This window comes from Arachis duranensis, chromosome 10 (assembly GCF_000817695.3).
Source record: "Arachis duranensis cultivar V14167 chromosome 10, aradu.V14167.gnm2.J7QH, whole genome shotgun sequence".
In the NCBI taxonomy this organism is placed as follows: domain Eukaryota; kingdom Viridiplantae; phylum Streptophyta; class Magnoliopsida; order Fabales; family Fabaceae; genus Arachis; species Arachis duranensis.
Window position 1 is genome coordinate 103,499,853 of NC_029781.3, and position 21,844 is coordinate 103,521,696.

Consider the following 21,844-nt stretch of genomic DNA (forward strand, 5'->3'; position numbering starts at 1 on the left):
ATCTTTTTATAAAAATCACTAAACATAAAATTATCAAATTTTGAAAATAGAAATATCATATTTTTCTAATGATATTTACAAAAAGTCGTATTAAAATATAATTTTTAAATTTTTTTAGAATATATATTGAATATTTTTGTTATCACATTTTTTAATTTTTTAAAAATTTATTTGTTTTTAATATCTTTTAAAATTATTTTTATTAACATTATAAACTTTTAAATATTATTTTAGTAGTTTATTCAATATTTGACGAAGAATTAATTAATTGGGAATTTTTGTTTTTCTGATAACTTCGTAATAGGCAATGGGTTTGAATTTTGACCAGCAAAATTAAATGTACATTATCACGTGGAGGTAATGTAACGTGGTTTAAGAAACCTTTATTTTGAAGTTTCCAGAATATATACTCTGAATGCCAACTAGAAGATAAGAAAGCCGAACATGCTGGACAGTTCAGATGCTAGTTTTTCTTCTAAATAATTAAATTTTAAGAACAAGCAGGCAATTATTTAGAATAAAAAATAAAATTAATAAAAAAAAAGGGTAGAATAAAATAGGCACACCGACTAATATTCTAACAAATCGGTGAGCATTTTCTCCTACTTTGATGGATACAGCACAAAAAAGTGTCCTCTAAGAATTTTCCATCTAGTTAGTTGGATGAAAAGGACGCAACAACATCTTCAAAAAAATGTGTAACTAGGGTGGGTTAAGATGGATTTTGAAAAAAAAAAATTAGATAAACATAAGAGATATACCTTTTTAACTAATAATTCAAAACCTTTTCTTTATTAAAAAAATTGTATTAACGCATTTTTTTAATAAGTTTGAAAAGCTATTATTTCTCTACAAAAGTCAATCTAAATGCACCAATAGCCAAGTGGAACAATTTGAATTTTTTTTTTTTTTGGTTCCACCCCCTATAGTTACGTTTTTTACTTTTTAGACTAATTGCTGTAACGCTAACTTTGATCCACGTATTGTTTCACGTTTTGCTTTATACTTATCCATGTTAGATAGATGCCGCCAAACTCTTACTAGTATTATTTTTGTTTAGATAATTAATTGCTCTAGCTAATTAATTATTAAACGTTTTATTATATGCTTTTTATAGTATGAAATAGTGGACGTGTTTTTCTTCTTCACGTTTATCTTGTATTTTTTTTTTCTCCACACGATACCTATATAAATACACTCGCAACAACTATTTTCCGCATCTTTCAAATAATAACTACTTTCTATAAGACTGGATTTGTGTGTATTAGACGTTACATTTTGGGAGAAAAATGAATGCATTAGCAGCCACAAACAGGAACTTTAGGTTGGCTTCTAAGCTTCTTGGAATAGATTCAAAGCTTGCGAAGAGTTTGCTGATTCCGTTCAGGGAAGTGAAGGCAAGTGTGTGAAACTCAAAACAAGAATATGTGTTTGTTTGTTTGTTTGTTAATAATTAATTAGTTCGTTCTTGCCATTTTTTCTAATGCAGGTTGAGTGCACAATACCAAAAGACGATGGAAGCTTAGCAACTTACGTTGGATTCAGAATTCAACATGATAATTCTAGAGGACCTATGAAAGGAGGGATTCGATACCATCCACAGGTTTTTCTTTCTTTCTTTTTTTCTTTTTAAATAAAAAATACAACGTGACAATTTCTTTTAAAGTGAATACTGAATAGTCATGTGTATGAAATTTTTAGTTGAAATAATAATTAAATTAAATATGTTACATTATCTAATAATTTTTAATTATATATACAATATTTAAAATCAATTTTATTTTAAGATAATAAAATTAAGATATGTTTAAACTTTCTTATTATTATTATTATTATTATTATTATTATTCGAATTGGTTTAATTCAAATTACATACACATAATTCGAATCGGATAGATTCGAACTTTCCATCAATAATTCGAATCGTTTTAATTCGAATTTCACTTTGTATAGTTTGAATTAGTGTGATTCGAATTATTCACATTGCAAATTTCCTCACTAATTCGAATATAGTTGAATCAAATTATATATAGAGACATGTTTTAGGTTGATTCATGTCTCACTTTTTCGTTTGATTTAATTACATAAATTTTGATACAAATTAATTTAATACTATTATTTGTCCTTAACAAAAATAAGTATTTTTTATTTTGACTGTATAAATAATTATTCAAAAAATAATAATTATAGTTTAGGTCGATAATACATTAAAATTAAACTCTTATTTTATGATAAGATTTGAAAATGTTAAAGATTTGGCATGTGAAGGTTGAAAATGACGAAGTGAATGCTTTGGCGCAACTGATGACGTGGAAGGCTGCAGTAGCAAACATACCATACTGTGGTGCGAAAGGAGGCATAGGTTGTGATCCATCAGAATTAAGCGTTTCTGAGTTGGAAAGACTTACCAGAGTTTTCACTCAGAAAATTCATGATCTCATTGGAATTCAGATTGATGTTCCAGCACCTGACATGGGAACTGGACCCCAGACTATGGCGTGGATCCTTGATGAGTATTCCAAATTTCATGGCCACTCACCTGCAATTGTCACTGGCAAACCTATTGTATGTTCAATTAATTAAATTCTTTCTTAAATGTTAAATTATAAATTCCACCTAAATTAAATTCATAAACCCTAATTTGCGTAGGATCTTGGTGGATCTCTGGGGAGAGATGCAGCTACAGGGCGAGGAGTGCTGTTTGCCACTGAGGCTTTGCTTAATCAGCATGGAAAGACAATATCAGGCCAACGCTTTGTCATACAGGTACTCATATTATCTGTATTTTTATACAAATTAATTATTATTAATTATTTTTTAGTATATATATTATATAATTGTTTATCTAATATTTTATAAAATCAATTTAATTATTTGACTGTCAGTGCAAAGTAGTTTTATAGGTATATCTAATAACGTAATATTCCATTACATTGATGGTGTCTTTTAAAAGAACGGAATGGATATGATTGGACGATTGTATAGATATGTATCAAAATTAAACTCATTGTATATACTCTAATATTAGATATTCAAATTAAACAACCAACTTGGATTGGTTGAGTGGTCAGCTCTGCTTAAGCAAGTATCCAGAGTTCAAATTCCATCTTGTGTATACAATAACTCATTGACTAGAGGCGGACTCTTAGACGAGAATCAGATGTACAATGAATTAGTCCTTATCATTTCGAGTTAAGAGAAACCATGAGCAACTTAAAAAAAAATACTCAAATTAAACATTTACAACATTTTGACATGTTTGAAAACAAAACTTAGTATCATATAAAGAATTTATATATGAGATGAAATGGATGTTGTTGTTAATCTGTTCAGGGATTTGGTAATGTGGGGTCTTGGGCTGCCAAATTAATAAGCGAAAAAGGTGGAAAAGTGGTAGCAGTGAGTGACATAACCGGAGCAATCAAGAACAGTGAAGGTCTCGACATCCCAAGCCTACTAAAACATTCTAAAGAGCACAGAGGAGTAAGAGGATTTCAAGGTGGAGATCCTATTGATCCCAGTTCAATATTGCTTCAAGATTGTGATGTTCTCATTCCTGCAGCTCTTGGTGGTGTCATCAATAGGTGCTTTAATTTACTCCAATTTCTTTTTCTCTATTTTCTTCTATAAAATACACATTTATATACTCAAAATTCTATTGTGCTAAGTCTTAACTTATTTGGTTTTCAACTTGTGCTATAATCGAAGGGAAAATGCAAATGAGATCAAAGCCAAATTCGTTGTTGAAGCAGCCAATCATCCAACTGACCCAGAGGCTGATGAGGTTGGTTTTAATATCTTCTCTCCTTGCCTTCTCTCAATCAGAAAAGTATAATGTTAACCATCATTCTATGTTGCAGATTCTCAAAAAGAAAGGAGTAGTGATCCTCCCAGATATATTGGCAAATTCAGGAGGAGTTACAGTTAGCTACTTTGAGTGGGTGCAGGTACTAATCCACTTATATTCTAGCGAGTTTGAAAATTAATTATTGAGAAAATATTCAGTTTGGTCCTTGAAATTACATTCAAGTCTCAATTTAGTCCTTCAAATTTCAATGACCTCTATTTAGTTCCTAAACTTTTTAATTGATTCTGTGACAGAAACTATCGGAGGGACTAACATGATTAAAATTTGAAAAGTTTAGGGACTAAATTGAGTCTCGAGTATAACTTCAGGAACCAAACTGAGTATTTTTTTTTAATTATTTTTACTGATATTGCAAAAGAGTATATGAAAATTTCCAATTCTATATTTCCGTCCAAGTGACAGAATCGAAATATAAACCCAAATATGAAATTAGAACAATATTGGAACATGTCTAAAAAGTCCACAATCCAATAAATGATAATCTTGGCAAACATGCACAGAATATACAAGGGTTCATGTGGGATGAAGAGAAGGTGAACAAAGAGTTGAAGACATACATGACCAAAGGTTTCAAAGATGTGAAGGAGATGTGCAAAACCCATGATTGTGATCTTCGTATGGGAGCCTTCACCCTTGCTGTTAACCGTGTGGCAAGGGCTACACTCCTTAGGGGTTGGGAAGCTTGATCACTCTTCATTCTTCAGATCATTGTCTTTGCTCATTATTTCAGCAATGTAGATTCAGTGTTCAAGTTTCAGTCTCTGCAATACCATACATTTTTTTTTTGTTTGTTGTTGTTCTCAGCAACCGCTACTAATTCAGATAAATCTCATCTGTAAATGCTTCGAAAATTTTGTTGATTTGTTCTCCTCACATCCACTTTTTTGTGTTTTCTTTTTCATGGTTTCTTTATATTCTTATTCTTATCAAAAGAACTTCATTGAATTATTGTATCAACATATTTATTTTGACATAATGATGTATAAATATATCTGTTACTCTGTTAGTCTTGGAGCATTGAGCAGGGAATATTGTTATTTATATTTATTTTATTATTTTTCTTTGTATTTAATTTTATTTTTTTTGGTAAAATTTGTATTTAAAATTTGTTTATGGTAGAACTGTTTTTTTTTTGGTGAATTATGGTAGAACTGTTTTATTTTGTTGTTTGGGTTGGGGCCCGGCTTGTCGTAGGTCCATATTGGGCTATTACAATGCTGCAACAAAAAAAAAAAGGTGAATTGAAAAACTAAAACTGAAGTCTGGTAGTCCACCTTCTAAGGTACTTGAAAAACATTATGAAATATTTAAAAGTGTTGAAATAGGCTAATCTTTTTAGATATTATTAAAGCATAAGTGTAATAAGGGGATATTATGCTAATTTAGTGTAATGCATTGATATGGGAATTGAGAAAATACAATAAAAAATCGTTATTAAGGATTCAGAACAGATAAAATGCTATGAAAATAAGACTAACGATTTTTGAATTAGACAAAAAATATAGAAAATGTGACTTACGATTTTAAGTAGGACAAAAATAAGTTTTGAATCTATGAAAATATGAAATTGGTACCATCGTTTGATTTATTAATCTAGTCGTTCTCACCTAATCTAACGTTATTCACACAATTTATTTAAAATCGATATTAACGATTTTTGAATACGTCAATTATCAAATCTATATATGTGCATAACACAGGTATTACCCACAATCTATCCTAATATTAAAAATAAAAAACTCGTTGGAAATAAGTAAAAGAAAAAAGTGTTAAAATATTTAAATAATATAAAGCCGATGAAGATGTAAATCAAAGAGTAAAATTCCAATTCGGCCTGAGGCTAACATCAAGGCATGATGGTTATAAGAGTATTGATGACGAAACTTACAAATCTCCTCTCTCTGGCTTTGAGTCTGAAGATACTAGTAATTATGAGATTCTGAGTGATAGTTCTGGAATAAGAGATACTAAGAATAAGAAAAGGAAGAAACAGCGTGAGATGGCAGCAACTACAAGTGGTAGCTCAGGGAATCGAATCCCAGAGCTAAGAAAAGACGCAATCTCAAACCGATGGGTAATATTCTCACCTGCCAGAGCCAAACGACCCTCCGAATTCAAGTCCAACTCGCCCGCCGTCTCAGACCAACAGCTTCACCAGCGCTGCCCTTTCTGCATCGGCAATGAGCACCAGTGCGCTCCTGAGATCTTCCGCTTCCCTCCAGACAACCCCGATTGGACCCTCCGCCTCATCCAGAACCTTTATCCTGCTCTCTCCCGCGACCTCCCTGCCCCCGCCCCTCCCCGACTCGCTAACAACCTCACCGGTTCGGTTCTTGATGGCTTCGGCTTCCACGACGTCATAATCGAGACCCCGGTTCATTCGGTTCAGCTATTGGATTTGTCGCCGCACGATGTTGGTCAGGTTTTCCTCGCTCATATCAAGAGGATCCACCAGCTCGCTACCAATGACTCTATCAAATATAGTTTGGTTAGTATCTTAGACACAAATTCTTAGTGTTAGGGGATATTAGATTAGTGAGACTCGCATGCAGTTTTCCTTGTGCGAAGTTGATAGTTGAGTTTAACTACATTGCTATCTAACGATTTTCAACTATTATCTTCAGGCGAAGACATCTGCATACGAGTTTTCATCTATTGGATTTGTTTGATTGTTAGTAAATACATTTTAAACTATTTGTATTTTAATCAAATGGAAGTAGTTTCAAGCTAAATTTCTGACATCTTCAATAATGACTTCAGAAATTACTCTAAATCTAATCTTGCATTTTTCTATCTAATCAATAATACTTTCCTTCTTCATTGTCTTCTTGCACTTGCTTCATATAATTTATCGTGTATAAACTTGATGTATTAACATTTGAAGGTGTTCAAAAACCATGGTGCTTCAGCTGGTGCATCAATGACTCATTCTCACAGTCAGATGATAGCTCTTCCTGTTATTCCACCTAATGTTTCTGCTCGTCTCGGAAATATGAAGGATTATTTCGAGAAGACAGGCAAATGTTGTATTTGTGAAATTCAACAGGAAGATCTTTTGATTGATACATCTGATGACTTCTTTTCACTGGTTCCCTATGCCGCTACATTTCCTTTTGAGATATGGATTGTTCCCAGGCATCACTCAGCTCATTTCCATGAATTGGATGCCGAAAAGGTAGTGTTTCTTTGTTCTTCAAGTGCTAATAATGATTAAGTGAAAATTATTTATTTATATAAGTCATGGATTAAAAGTCTTAACTTTAACCGAAGAATTAGTGCTAGCTGTTATAGTTTTGGTGCAGGGGACATAAACAATTAAACATATTGAACAATTAAATTTGAAATGTTGTTAGACAGTTAGTTGTTTCTGTTGTGTAGTATGGTAATTTTAGAATACAATTGCATTAATTGTGTTTGAAATCACGAGATTGGTGAAGTGCTTATAAAACTATAACAAGAACTCGGTAAAGACGAGTAGTATTTGTGTACGTGGTGTTGCTTAGATGTTATGCAAATAGCACTTAAAGCAACAGGGGATTTTATTGCTATTGCGGAGCAATTAGATATACAACAACTAAGTTTTCTCTCTAGGCGTAATGAAAAAATACAACTCCTCAGTCATGCCATGTTTGCAGCTAATCAATCTCGTGCAAAACCCTGATTTCCATTGAAGAAGCTGGAAATTGGCAATGATCTCGGAAGAGAATGATAGCTATCTATAAAAAGTGATTTGTGGTCTAACAGACATTGTGATTTGAGAATTTATTATGATGGTGCAGATTGAGCTTCTTTAACAGAACAGATTGCTTGCCCTAAACCCACATTGTGTATTGTGCAATGCCATGGTTTAGCATATTTGATCATATGCTCCTTGTACCCATATCTAGAACATGTTGCGCACTATTATCATTTATCAATTATTTATATTCATTTATTAATTTGTCCTTTTCAATTTCAAGGAATGATTATTGTTATTATTATTACTATTTCTTGACTTTGATTTTGTAGGCCGTTGACCTTGGAAGGTTGTTGAAACTAATGCTTAGAAAGATATCTCTGCAATTGAACAATCCACCGTTCAATTTTATGATTCACACTAGTCCATTGCACAGTGATGCATCAGAATTAGCATACACTCATTGGTTCATACAGATAGTGCCTCAACTAACACTGACTGCGGGTTTTGAAATCGCAACTGGGTGTCACATAAATCCTGTTTTCCCGGAAGATGCTGCGAAGGTTCTGAGAGAAGTAAATGTACCAGAGTCAGGATGAACCAGGTAGAAACATGAATGTATTGAGACCTAATTGATCAACTATCCTGTGATCGATTGTATACTTCGAATCTCCATTGAGGGAGTTCAACATCTTGCATGTGACTTCAATCCTAGTCCTGAAACCATAAGTTATCGGATATTGGAAGCAAACCAAACCATTTACTATGAATAAGTATGTTGGCAAAACCTTGAGATACTGAAAATTGGAATGAAATGTTGATTATGAATATGTGGGTTCATTTAGGAACGAGTTATGTTGAACTTATGAATGGTTCCATCATTTCAGTTTTCTTTCTTTTATAATGAGTAGCTTCCACAGATTATATGTCCCTTTGTAAATAAATTGAAAGAAAGAAAGAAATTTCATTGATAAAACGTGTAATGAAAGACAAGCCAGTGTGTTGGGAATAGGACAAACACCAAGAAATATCTTGGAAATATCTTAGATTATAAATGTCTAATGTAAACTTCACAGAACCAACCTCAGCCCTCACCTTATCCTCTTATCAATTCTCTCTTGGTCCCTCCAAAGTGTGCATAACGAGACCTCACTTGCTATGAACCTTAGAAAGCATGGCTCTAATAACTTCCCCTTTACTCCCCACTCAATTCAATTCCAGCAGTAGCTTAACTATAACTTGTGCTATTAACACACCTTCACACACTTATTTTAAATTTCCCTCAGGAAACCACACTTTCAACTGCTGCAAGCCATTAGCAGCAGTTGCTTCTTCAGTTCCATACCAACCCACCAACAACTTGGACTACCTTGAAAAAGAAGAGTTCATTGGACATGATGGAGTCACCTTTGAAGCAGTTGGCGATGGCTCCGTCGTTGCCAAGATGGAACTGAAAAACGGAAGCGTTGCGAGCATGTTGCTGCCCAGTGGGGTGATCACCTCCTACAAGGCTCCCATGTGGCATGGCGGCACGGTGGAGCTGCTGCACACTGCGGTGTCAGAGGGAGATCATGGTGCTGCCCTCATTCAAGGAGGGGTCTCTTCAAACTTCACTTTCACAACTGATGACTGCCAAGTTTTTTTCTCTCCAACTCATTGGGTTCTCAGTAAAATTAAAAGCCACCCTGAGGAATCCATTAAGGTCTTGTTTTCCTTTGCATAACTCAATAACTCCATAATGAATTGCTTTACTCCCATAAATACAAACACAACTTGTCGAGTGGAAATTCATGTGCAGCAGTTAACTATTGTCATTACATATTAAGGCAACTGCACGTGAGTTGTCACCTATGTAGTAGCTTATAATGTTCTTAATTTATATACTTAGATCCTAGAACATATGTGGTGCAGGTAGAATTAATTAATAAATCATCAGAGGACAAGATTGGAATTAAGTACATTGTAACTTTAGAAGAAGATGGGTTGCAGTCAGAGTTTGAAGTCCAAAACTCAATGCATTCACCCCTTCAGATAACAGGGTGTATCCTGAGCCATCTGACAGTGAGTTCACCAGAAGCAACCTATGCAGTTGGATTAGAAAGATCAAATTACTGGAGGAGGCCCCTTTTGGAATCAGAATTTATTTTGAGTCCTCCTCCGGATTCTAATAACCAAGAAGGGTTTGGAAAAATATGGAACATACCAGCACTTCAGCAACTAATTCCTCATTGGGGTGCAACAAAAGATCAGAACAAAGAAGATATGAGTGGTGAAGAAGATGATGGGTATAAGAATTTACGAGACAAGATTAGTCTCATTTACACAGATGCCCCTCGTAGTATTACCGTTATTGATAGGGTATGTATTATCCTCTATTTTCGGTAGCTACAATAGGAGTGAATAAATCACTAATTTAGTTTTCAAAAAATTATGATTTTGATTTTTGACAATTTAGTTTTTAAAAATAATAAATCTCTGTAATTCTTTAAGTTAAAAATGTTTGATAAAATGTATTTTAAAATAAGATTTTGCTAACTTCTGTTTTAACACATCTGTTAAAAATACTATAAAAAAATAGAAAAATATAGGGTACCAATATATTATCTGCCAATTTATTACCAACAATAATTAATTATTATATTTTAAACACATGTATAAAAGACACATCCAGGAAATACATCTATAAAGACACTTTCATTAGACACAGTCATAAAAAAGATATTTTTATTAGACATATCTACAAAGACACTTCCATTAAACATAGATATAAACAAGAGTTCGCAGAAATTGACAGAAATGCTGTTGGTAACATAGCGGGATTGTAAACAAATATTTATTAAATATTATTAAAAATATAACTTTTTATTTATATTTTCAATACATTAAATACATTAAAAACTTTTAAAAAATTTATTATTATAATTTTAAAATATATTCTTAAACAAAAATGATATTTGTACACTAAAATCAACTACCAAAATCAATCACTACATATTTATATACAAATATACAAATTGTTTAACTCATTTTTAATATGTATTTATTTTGTATTCCAACATGTATTTTATACTAATAACTGATTTTAGTGTACACGTATCACACGATTGATTCTTAAAACACTAATTAGCTAAATATTTAAAAATATTTTATCAAATTTTAGTAGTGAGGAGAGGAGTTCTTATTTGAACTAAAAAGTTGATGGCTAATTAAGCTAACCCACATTTGGCATCTAATTTAATTTTCAGTCCAAAAATGTGATTTATTTTCATGCTAATTCTTTTCATGAAATAAATGTTTCCTTGTATCAGGGTAGAAGAAACTCATTGTCAATTGGAAGGATCGGATTGGACGAGATGTACCTCTTCAGTCCTGGCTCAAAAGTTGAAATTTACAGCAAGTATTCTTACATATTGGTTGGCCAAACTGCCATTCTCAAACCAATAGTACTAAATCCTCAAGATGTTTGGAACGGAGGGCAATACATACACAATCCAAATCTATAGTATTATGCTTAAGCTAAGCTTATATTACAATTAATAGAAAATTATGATTCATGTTTGCAATTTAGGTTTCTCTTTTGAATTTTTATTTCCATTCGATATTTGTATATAAAATATTTACTTTGACTTAATTATTAAAGTATTATACTAATTCTAAACCATAGACATCCACCTCACATTTTTCATCTCATAGTAATAAAATTGCAAATTGATAAGATGTATGATATAAAATGAGTCACTTAAATATTTTTTGAGAAAATAATCATTTCGGTATCTAAAAGATTCTTTGATAGAACAAATTCTAATATTTGTTATTGACAAAATGAACTTCTAAATATAAGTTTTGTTTGACAAAATAGCCTAAACATCTCGGGTGATAAGTTAACAGTTAGCCTGTTTTGTCAAACAGAGCTGATATTTGAGGTTCATTTTGTCAAAAACAAATATTGAAGTTCGTTTTCTCAAATTCAGAACCTTTCAAGTGCCAAAATGATTATTTACTCATATTTTTCTCTTCATTTTCCTAAATTGTGACTTTGTATAGAAAATCAAGAGAGAAGTGCTCAACTTTATTTGATCCTTTACATCTACATTGAACTTACCAACATTCAGTTGGAATTGACTGATACTTTACATAAAGGTATACCTAAAATGCTCTTAAAATATAAGTCTGTAAACAAGGAATGAACACATTATGTAGGAACAAGATAATGACCATCTTCCTGATTGGTGATCCAGAGTAATGGAGTAGCCATTGCAAGAAGAGCAAATGAAATGCCACAAACCACTTTATATTTAGTCTTCTGAAATGGTTTTCGAATGCAAACCGTCTCAATGTTATCACTATTTTCAGGAGGCACCTGCAAAGCAGAACCAACAGGAATGTCATCTGTTGATGAGACTGGTTCTTGCCCATCTTGGAACTCATCATAATCAAATAAGCTTCCGTTCGGATTACAATCGCAGTTCACATAGTCTGTGAAACCATTTTGGTCATGTTCGAAGTTGGATCTTTGGCTCCTCTCCACCTTGCTGGTCGATAGACTCCTGAACCGTCTGCTCTGCCTGTTGGAGCAACACGAAGTCTCGGCATCTGGATCTTCTAGAGAGTGAATGAGCTTCCGAGGGGTCATACAGATGTTCATGGTGTCGGAATTAACTCCAATCTGTGATCTCTGAGTACAATAAAGAAAACAGGAATACTCTAAAACTCTTGGCAACATAAAAATAAATGACAAGTTTCAATTAACCACAAAATCACACATTCTGACTTGATATGCATTCCTAAAACTGACTTGATATGTATACACACGGAAAGGTTATGCTAAATAATTGTACATTCAATCTACACATTGCAAGGTATGAATTTCTCTCTTTTTTGGTAAATACTATTCAAAAGAACCTCTGTTCCTAATTTCTTCAGCCACCTTTTTATGAAATATGAATAATGAATAAAATCAGAGACAGAAACACTTACTCGGGGACTTGTGGTGGTACTTCTGGATACTCTATGACAAGAATTCATGTTCACGAAACCAGCAAACTCGTCTGATAAATTTCTTGCTTGATTACAAAACGGATTCTCAGTGTGTCCCGACCAGGCATTTTCCTGAGCTACAGCTGAGAACAAACCATCTCTGAGAGACACATCAATCCGTCCATTTTCTTGACTCCAAAGCTTCCGGTTCACACCCCTTCGACTATATTTTGAGTGCTGCAAAGGTTGACTCGCTAAAATAGGAGACTTCACTGCATATTCATATCCAGGAAAAAAGTCCAAGGTTCGTGGTTCTGGCGAAATAGATGCAGTAGGAGAATGATCTTCATCACCATAAAAACTATCTGCTTCCATACAGTCACTCCTAAAATTTGACCCTGTTACTGATGCAGGACTCTTTACACATGATTTTTTGCTTGCCGTAATTCTCCTGGCAGTTTGCAGAGCTTCATACGCAGCATCTTTGACACATGCCATGTTGTCAAATTGACAGATCTCCATCTTCTCAATTATCTGTTCTAACTCTGAGAAAATACTCCTGGGGTCTATGCATTTCATCAACAAGTTCACCATTTGAATGGCTGCAAGTGGCTTCTGAAAATTCGCTTCCAATATCTCAGCTCCAGCATTTAGTATTCTTAGTCCTGCTTGTATGAGTAGTCTTGCATAGGCTTCAACAATCAAAGGATTGGACTTAGCTAAGGACATAACCAAATCCATGTGTGCATTGGCCTGAGACTTTCCCTCTAACGCCGCAGCCACATTCAGGCAAACCTTGTTAACCATTTCAACAGAGGCAAACCGCCAGTTGTCTGAATCCACTAGAGCCTTCAAGCAGAGCGCAGCACCGGAGGTCAAACACTCCTGAGTACTCGAGAGTCCATCACATAGAGGCTTACAAAGCGAACAAATTATGTTCCTCTTCTTGTCTTCTGCGGTTGTTGGGTCAATTCCATATCTTGCAATAGCTAGAACCACCTTTGAGCAAGCTTCCTGAATCTGTAAAGATCCTGCGCTTGATGCTAAGGTCTGAACTATGGATTGCATAATACTACCTATCATTGGAACAATTTTGACACTATGAACCTGTGCAAGAACTTCATAGAGAGAAACTGTGAGCTCCTTAGATAAGGAGCCAATTTTCGCAGTCTCGGAAACTTGTGCAACAAAGATCGGAATTGCCTCGAAGTCCAAATCTTTCACATATGACTTCAATGATCTCATCACTGATTTGTAGCTATCTGGATCTTTGTCAATATTTTCTAGCTCTCGCAACAGTGTTGGACTAAAACTTCTTCCCATAGCTTAATTAACTGAAGCAATATAACAAACACCATGAATACAATAGTAAGAAAGTAAATTTCAAAAGCACCTACTTCCATCGCATGGTAAATATATCAATCATTTTGGGCATTCTATATTGCCGAATTGCACCCAATTTTTCCCCTTTGAACGATCAGATTTTTTTTTCTAAACAAAAAGATGACGAAATGATTAATCGTACAAGAAAATTTGGGATATTAACTGAAAGTGCTAACTCGAAACCCAGTACCTCGTTTCTTGATCTTGAATTATTAAAAAAAAATAATAAGCTATAATTAAATCAAGAAGGAAACAGAAACACACCTTTACAGAGTAAGAAGGAATGTTTTTGAAGCTGTGTAATGTGAGTGTCACTGTCTGAATTCTGAAAGTGTTTTTGGGTTTCAACTTTCAAGTTTTCAAATGTAAGCGTTATTTTAGGGGTTTGTGTAAGAAAAGATTAAAAGAAACACGTTCTGTGTTTTCAATTTCTGGCTTTATATATACATGGAATGTTATATTTGTATTCATCAACTATTTAATGCACAATCAATTTCATTTCCATTTTAAAAATTCTTCCTTCAAAATTCCACCGCTATCCTTTCTTTGCTGCTTAGTCAGCTTAGATTTTCAAAAGCAAAACTATCTAAATTTTGAATTTTCAATTTAGATAGTAAACTTGAATAATTTTTCTTTAGTATTTTTTTTGTCTTATCTATAAAATAAATAGTGAGAGATCATATTTTATTCTTTAAATTAAAATTCAAAATTTGGAAGATCCAAATCCATTAAAATAGGAATACACTAATGAATATGAATTAAGAGTAATTACTATATTTTTTAAATAGGTTCATTTCTCATGTTTTAAAATACACAAAAAATCTCTAATATTTATTTTTGTCAGATAATACTTAATATAGTCTTTTTTCATTAGTTACTCACAGTAAAATATTAACTTGTATTCTATGTATGCATTCTGAACAAATAAATCCTAGAATAAATTATAAAATAATCGCCAAAAAATTTTAAAAAATCGAAAAATAATTTTTAAAAAATTTTAAAATATTTCTTTCAAATGATTATATATATTCTTTTAAATTAACAAATTTTAATTTTTTTACATACAATATATTTTAATTTAATTTAATTTAATTTATAGATACCAAATTTTATAATCATTTTTTAATAATTAAAAAGATAATGAGATATTATTATTCGAAGATATTAGAGAATTTTCATTTAACATAAAAATTTCTACATCAATTATTAGAAATGTTTGTACAGATGCTTACAAGATAACACTTTAAAACTTATTCAAATTAAACTACAAATTAAAATTGTAAGTTTTGATAAACTACAAAATCAATGTAGATGATTTACAAAATTTTAATGTAAAATTTTTAATACTTTGTAATATTTGAAAAATAAATGCTTTGACAAATTCAAGTGTTTTGTTTATGTTTATTAGAAAATTTTAAAATTCAGTTGGTGTAATGTTACACAAAATATATTTATAGTTAAAACTATTTGTGTCACCACAGTTAATAATTATAAAAAAAAACAATTTTTTTCACTTAAAATTTTTTTTCTAAATTTATTTTATGTTAATATCTTAGAATTTTAGGTATATAAATAATGTAATGACCTTCATAATTCAATAACCTTTTAAGTTTAGTTGTTATTATTGTGGCTTTTATTCCACTTTGATATAAGTAACATGTGTTAATGATTAAATAATGTTATTTTTTATGACATTTTAGTGTTAATAAATAAAATTATCCTTTAGTATATATTTTGTTATTTTTTATTTATTATATATGTTTCAATAATACTTATTTTTTGATTAACAAAAATATTATAAGACGTTGACTTTTGAAAAAAATTTAAATCATGTGAAGAGACTGTTCTAAAATTTTATAACTTTTTTAGGTACAATTTTGAGATTTTTAAAATTTTCGAAGACTATTTTGTATTTCACTTAGGAAATTTATTTGTCAAACTCGAGAAATGGATCTTTTCCAGTTTTTTCAACACTTGAGAAAATGAAATGTGATCTCTTACATTTAATTCTATAAGTGAGACCAAAAATAAATATAAAAAAAATAATAAAAGATTAAATCATCTATTTTTTTTTACCGAAGAGAATTCACTCCCCACGTATAAACACTTAACAGCTACATGTGAGAATCAACGACTAATGGAAGGACACTATATTGTCTAATGAAAATAAATGTTGAAGACTTGTAAAAGCCAGACCGACTTGTCTGGTTAGACCATAAACCGGGCACCTGACTGGTCTGAACTAGTAATTGGATCGGAGGCTCTTCAAAACTGGTGCAACCCGGTTTGAACTGGTACATTTTTTGTTAATAAAAACAGGTGGCCCATCCGGCTTTGAAAAAATCGGACCGGGTCAATGTTATCTTTACTGTTTTTCTGTTTCCTCTGAAACCCGAGAGGCCAAGACTCCCCCATCCCCATCCCTAACCTCAATCATCTCACACCAAAGCACAGACACACAATGTCAAAGTAGCAGCGGCGTCTCATTCACCGGCCGCGTCTCCGTGCCTCTCATCAGCAGCTCTGCCTTGTCTCCGCACCGGCAGTTCTTGCGCACCCGCCTTCTCCTCTGACTCCGCCTCTTGCTTCTGTTCCATTGTCGAAGCTGAGCTAGGTTGCAAGAGGTGAGCTTTAATTTTTTTTGTTTTGGTTTATATATGAATCTGTTTCCTTTCTCTTCTAGCTGTGCTTTATTGTATATTAATCTGTAATTACCAGAAGGAAGTTCATTAATAGAGGGCCACAAAGCTAAAATCTAGATTGCTCTATGCTAATATTTTCACCTGTGGAATGAAAGTTTGCAACATTTAAGAGACTGGCTAATTAGGTCCAAATCATAATTTATGGGCCAATTTAGAGCAATTGAATAGTCATATGGAAAAAAAATAGACAGGATTTTGTTAGGAAACAAAATTAACCTTTGACTGCCAGTCATCATCATAAGACAATATCATTGTTCACTTGCAAGCTAGGATTTCATAGGGGAATGAACCTGTATTTGTATGATGATTTAAATGATTTCATTAGTGGACATTGTTATACTAAAGCAGTTAAGTATTGATTAGTTTCTTGTAATATTGTTATTAATTTTCAGGAAACGGAGAAGACATTCAAGTATTGAGGTATGAGCATGGGCAGAAATATGATCCACATTATGACTACTTCCCTGACAAAGTTAATATAGCTCGAGGTGGACACCATCTTGCAACTATTTTCATGTATCTCACTGATATGACCAGTAGTGGTGAAACAGTATTCCCTAATACAGAGGTTTGTATAGTAATTGATGCACTACATTCCTCCTAGTTATAAATTTATTACTGAAAAACCATTACAGTTCATTTCAATTTGAATAATTATATCTCTAGTTATACCAATGTTTTTAACATGTGATCTGAATTTTAAGTTTTCTTATTATTTTGTATTTTTTATTTATGTAGGACTGAACCAACAGTTCAACTTGTAACCAGTAATAAGTTGAGCCAGTAATCTAGTGACCCAATAGTTTAACCGATTTGATCACCGATTTGGTTTTTACAACACAAAACCATTTTTCACCTTTCTCCAAAATTGTCGTTGACTAGATTAGAAGAATTTTTTTATTTATTCAATTCTTTGAAAAGGTGAATTCTGAAATAATATCATGCTTTTCTTAAAAAAAAAAGGATTTGCCGATTACCAAAATTTTCCTTTAAAAAAAAAAAAAGCAAATTTAGGTCCCAGAATAATTAAAGATAGGGTTCTTCTCATCTTCACAGAATAATCTCTGTCTTCCAATTTTAGCGCTGGCAATAAGCTGTGTTTGGAACACAAGATTCTGGTTAAGCTAGGAGGTTGTGCTGGAGGTTCCCGCCGATGGTGGCTCAGTAAGTGCAAGGCCTTATCATTATTGTTTGGTGCCCCATTGCATTAAACTTTTTAGCATAGAGTTTGGAGTGCGATATGAAATGAGAATTCAGGATGAGTTTTTTCATTTCTTTTGGAAGCATGTTGAAATTCAAAGTGGTTAGAGCCTTGTGTGGATTTTGTTATCAGTGAGGGTGATGTTTAGAGGAATTATTAGATGCTAACCCACCAATAATCTATGCTTCCTTCCCCCCTCTCTCTCCGTGGGTTCTTCTTCACATGCCCCAAATCCTATTCTTTCCCGAGGAAATGTATGCATCAATTTTGCCCCAACCCCATTCCAAAGAACTGTAAGGTAATGCTATTTCAACCAAAAAGTTCTGCGCTTGGTTATAATCATGCTCTTTTATGTTGAAAAGTTGATGTCTTTTAAGTTTCTATATGTAGCTACTAAGCGGAGCAGTGAGTTTAGCTGCCTTCAACAACACTGCAGTGAGCTATGTGAATGGCTATGATGAACTTCCTGAGAGGAAAGGTGAAGAAGCGGGTTCGGAGGGATTTGACTTCTTGCATCTCATGGAAGAACGTGGCCTTCGCGCAAATTCACAGACCTTTCTGTGGTTGTTAGAAGGATGTATTAATTATGGATCATTTTCTGATGGTTTCAAGCTTCATGGGAAAATTCTAAAGATGGGTTTTTATTCAGAACAGGTGTTGTGTGATCGGCTGATCGATTTGTATCTCAAATTTGGTGATTTGAAAGGTGCAGTCAAGGTTTTTGAAGATATGCGTGTTAGACCTCTGTCTTGTTGGAATAAGATTATTCATAGATTTGTTGTGGAGAAATTTAATTGTCACGTTCTAAGTTTGTTTCAGCAAATGATGAAGGAAGAGGTGAAGCCTGACGAGAAGACTTTTGCAGGGGTTTTGAGGGCATGTAGTGCTGATGTTCCTTTCTATTATGTGGAGCAAATACATGCCAGGACCATAACTCATGGTTATGAAACCAGTCCATGGATATGTAACCCTCTGATTGATTTATATTTTAAGAACAACTTTGTAAATTCTGCTAGGAAGGTCTTTGATGATATACAGAAGAAGGATAGTGTTTCTTGGGTTGCTATGATCTCTGGTTTATCGCAATGTGGCTATGAACAAGAAGCCATTCATCTTTTTTGCCAGATGCATACATCAGGATTCTGCCTTACCCCGTATATATTTTCGAGTGTTCTAAGTGCCTGTACAAAAATAGGATTTTTTGATTTTGGAGAGCAGCTCCATAGCCTTGCTCTGAAGCAGGGATTCTCGAAGGAAATATATGTCTGCAATGCCCTTGTGACGTTGTATTCTCGATTGGGGAATTTGATATCTGCGGAACAGATTTTCAATACAATGTTAGAGAGGGATGGAGTTTCATATAATTCACTCATCTCAGGTCTAGCCCAACAAGGATATGGTGACAGGGCTTTAAAGTTATTTAAGAAAATGCATCTCGATAGCCTCAAGCCAGACTGTGTCACAGTTGCAAGTCTTTTGAGTGCCTGTGCATTAGTCAGAGATATTCTGAAAGGAAGACAACTCCACTCATATGTAATAAAGGCAGGAATGTCGTCAGACATAATCCTGGAAGGTTCACTTCTTGATCTTTATGTTAAATGCTCAGATATAGAAACTGCCCATGATTTTTTCCTGACAACAGAATCAGAAAATGTGGTGCTGTGGAATATGATGCTCGTGGCTTATGGTCAGTTAGACAATCTAACTGATTCAGCTCAAATATTTACACAGATGCAGATGGAAGGCATTGTACCTAATCAGTTTACATATCCAAGTATTTTGAGGACTTGCACCTCGTTGGGAGCCCTTGATCTAGGAGAACAGATTCATACTCAAGTGCTTAAAACTGGCTTTCAGTTCAATGTATATGTTTCAAGCGTCCTTATTGACATGTATGCTAAACATGGAGAACTAGTTACTGCCTTGAAAATCCTTAGGAGAATAAAAGAGAAAGATGTTGTTTCATGGACAGCCATGATTGCTGGTTATGCACAGCATGGTATGTTTACTGAAGCTCTTAACCTCTTTGAAGAAATGCAAGATCAAGGGATTCAATCTGATAATATAGGATTTGCAAGTGCAATTAGTGCATGTGCAGGTATCCAAGCACTTGATCAAGGACGGCAGATTCATGCACAATCATGTGTCTCTGGTTATTCTGATGATCTTTCAATTGGTAATGCACTTGTTAGTCTTTATGCTAGGTGTGGGAAAGTACGAGAAGCATATATCGCTTTCGATAAAATATTTGCCAAAGACAATATATCATGGAACTCATTGGTATCAGGTTTTTCACGAAGTGGATATTTCGAAGAAGCACTGAAACTATTTGCTCAGATGAATAAAGCTGGACAGGAAATCAATGCATTCACATTTGGCTCTGCAGTTAGTGCTGCTGCCAATGTTACTAATGTTAAACTAGGGAAGCAGATTCATGCCATGATTAAAAAAACTGGTTATGATTCAGAAAGCGAGGTTTCTAATGTTTTAATCACGTTATATTCAAAATGTGGTAGCATTGATGATGCTAAGAGGCAGTTCTTTGAAATGAATGAAAAGAATGAGGTTTCTTGGAATGCTATAATTACAGCTTATTCTCAACATGGCAAAGGATTTGAAGCTCTAAGCCTTTTTGAGGATATGAAACAGCTTGGTGTATTGCCAAATCATGTTACCTTCGTTGGAGTTTTATCTGCATGTAGCCATGTGGGTTTGGTGGATGAGGGAATTAGCTACTTCAAATCAATGAGTGAAGTACACAATTTAATTCCAAAGCCTGAACATTATGCATGTATCGTGGATCTTCTTGGGCGGTCTGGTCTTTTAAGTCGTGCAAGGAGATTTATAGAGGGGATGCCAATTCAACCAGATGCAATGATCTGGAGGACCCTTCTAAGTGCATGTATTGTTCATAAGAATATTGATATTGGAGAGTTTGCTGCAAGACATCTTCTAGAACTGGAACCCAAAGATTCAGCAACATACGTTCTGCTTTCAAATATGTATGCGGTGACTGGAAAATGGGGTTGTAGGGATCGGACAAGGCGAATTATGAAAGATAGGGGTGTCAAGAAGGAGCCTGGTCGAAGTTGGATAGAGGTTAATAATTCAGTTCATGCATTTTTTGTTGGTGATCAGAAACACCCTCGTGCGGATATGATATACGAGTATCTCAGAGATCTGAATGAACAGGCGGCTCAAATCGGTTATGTGCCACAACACAATAACCTTTTGAGTGAGGCAGAGCGAGGTCAAAGGGATCCAACGCAAATTATTCACAGTGAAAAACTGGCTATTGCTTTTGGATTGCTTAGTTTGTCTAGCTCCACTCCCATCCGGGTTTTCAAAAACCTACGTGTTTGTGGCGATTGCCACAGCTGGATTAAGTATGTTTCCGTGACAACGAATCGTGCTATTATTGTAAGAGATGCTTATCGCTTTCATCATTTTGAAGGTGGTGTTTGTTCGTGTAAAGATTATTGGTAAGGAAGATGGTCAACGAAATGAACATTCTGGATTTTCGTTATGCAAACTGTTTATGAAAAGATTCACATAATAATCTTAGCATTTCTCCCAAATCTGTGGTAAGACTATATCTTTTTGAGCTACACATTTTACCTTTCATGAGAAACAAATTCATTATTTATATGTTCTCTCCTTTACAGGTAGTTAACAGGGTATCCTATGAGATGTGTATGATCCAAGGCTGTAGGATGTGAAGGGAAAAGGATCATGGAACTGTGGAAACCTAAAATTAAATTGCTCCTTAGCGATTGTAACAGTGTACACAGATGGATAGTGATGGAATATAAGTAGAGCAAGCTTCATTTCATGCCTCATGAGAAGACTCATTAAATTGTTCATATAAATCATCTTGTACAAATTTGTTTGAAGCCAAATGTGAATTTCAACTTGTAAAATTGTAAAACTTGTTGCTATAGTAGGCAACCACTATAGTATTACTGTAAATTGATCCATTTAATTTAACAATCATTATAAGTTTAGTTGTTTTATGTTTCCATTTTACTATTGTTTTA

The 21,844-nt window shown here is 33.6% G+C and overlaps 5 protein-coding genes across 7 annotated transcripts; 4 read left to right on the top strand and 1 right to left on the bottom strand.

Annotated features, from left to right (window-relative positions):
• The first annotated feature begins 1,235 nt into the window (after window positions 1-1,235).
• LOC107472001 (glutamate dehydrogenase 1) lies at window positions 1,236-4,874 on the top strand. Its single transcript, XM_016091573.3, has 8 exons — window positions 1,236-1,397; window positions 1,490-1,603; window positions 2,269-2,565; window positions 2,650-2,766; window positions 3,334-3,584; window positions 3,709-3,784; window positions 3,861-3,947; window positions 4,369-4,874. The coding sequence occupies exons 1-8, from the start codon at window positions 1,290-1,292 to the stop codon at window positions 4,552-4,554; spliced, it is 1,236 nt and encodes a 411-aa protein (XP_015947059.1). The 5' UTR covers window positions 1,236-1,289; the 3' UTR covers window positions 4,555-4,874.
• Window positions 4,875-5,691: 817 nt separating this feature from the next.
• On the top strand, window positions 5,692-8,410 carry LOC107471826 (ADP-glucose phosphorylase). The gene is made up of 3 exons (XM_052255445.1): window positions 5,692-6,356; window positions 6,753-7,043; window positions 7,877-8,410. The coding sequence occupies exons 1-3, from the start codon at window positions 5,868-5,870 to the stop codon at window positions 8,141-8,143; spliced, it is 1,047 nt and encodes a 348-aa protein (XP_052111405.1). The 5' UTR covers window positions 5,692-5,867; the 3' UTR covers window positions 8,144-8,410.
• A 136-nt stretch (window positions 8,411-8,546) lies between these two features.
• Window positions 8,547-11,205, top strand: LOC107471825 (protein NDH-DEPENDENT CYCLIC ELECTRON FLOW 5). The gene is made up of 3 exons (XM_016091320.3): window positions 8,547-9,246; window positions 9,456-9,902; window positions 10,853-11,205. Exons 1-3 carry the CDS (start codon window positions 8,719-8,721, stop codon window positions 11,045-11,047), a joined length of 1,170 nt encoding a protein of 389 aa, XP_015946806.1. The 5' UTR covers window positions 8,547-8,718; the 3' UTR covers window positions 11,048-11,205.
• A 352-nt stretch (window positions 11,206-11,557) lies between these two features.
• Window positions 11,558-14,287, bottom strand: LOC107471823 (protein SINE1-like). Its single transcript, XM_016091319.3, has 3 exons — window positions 14,169-14,287; window positions 12,522-13,855; window positions 11,558-12,219 (listed from the first exon to the last, which is right to left on the bottom strand). The coding sequence occupies exons 2-3, from the start codon at window positions 13,842-13,844 to the stop codon at window positions 11,737-11,739; spliced, it is 1,806 nt and encodes a 601-aa protein (XP_015946805.1). The 5' UTR covers window positions 13,845-13,855; window positions 14,169-14,287; the 3' UTR covers window positions 11,558-11,736.
• A 2,874-nt stretch (window positions 14,288-17,161) lies between these two features.
• Window positions 17,162-21,811, top strand: LOC107471618 (pentatricopeptide repeat-containing protein At4g13650). Of its 3 annotated transcripts, XM_021133629.2 has the most exons (4): window positions 17,162-17,174; window positions 17,688-17,770; window positions 18,198-21,391; window positions 21,473-21,811. In XM_021133629.2, exon 3 carries the CDS (start codon window positions 18,327-18,329, stop codon window positions 21,291-21,293), a length of 2,967 nt encoding a protein of 988 aa, XP_020989288.1. In that variant the 5' UTR covers window positions 17,162-17,174; window positions 17,688-17,770; window positions 18,198-18,326; the 3' UTR covers window positions 21,294-21,391; window positions 21,473-21,811. The 3 variants fall into 3 exon arrangements, with proteins under 3 accessions (XP_020989288.1, XP_052111281.1, XP_020989287.1); XM_052255321.1 differs by lacking the exon at window positions 17,162-17,174 and having other exon boundaries at window positions 17,764-18,105; window positions 18,185-21,391; XM_021133628.2 differs by lacking the exon at window positions 17,162-17,174 and having other exon boundaries at window positions 17,764-18,105.
• The last annotated feature ends 33 nt before the right edge of the window (window positions 21,812-21,844 follow it).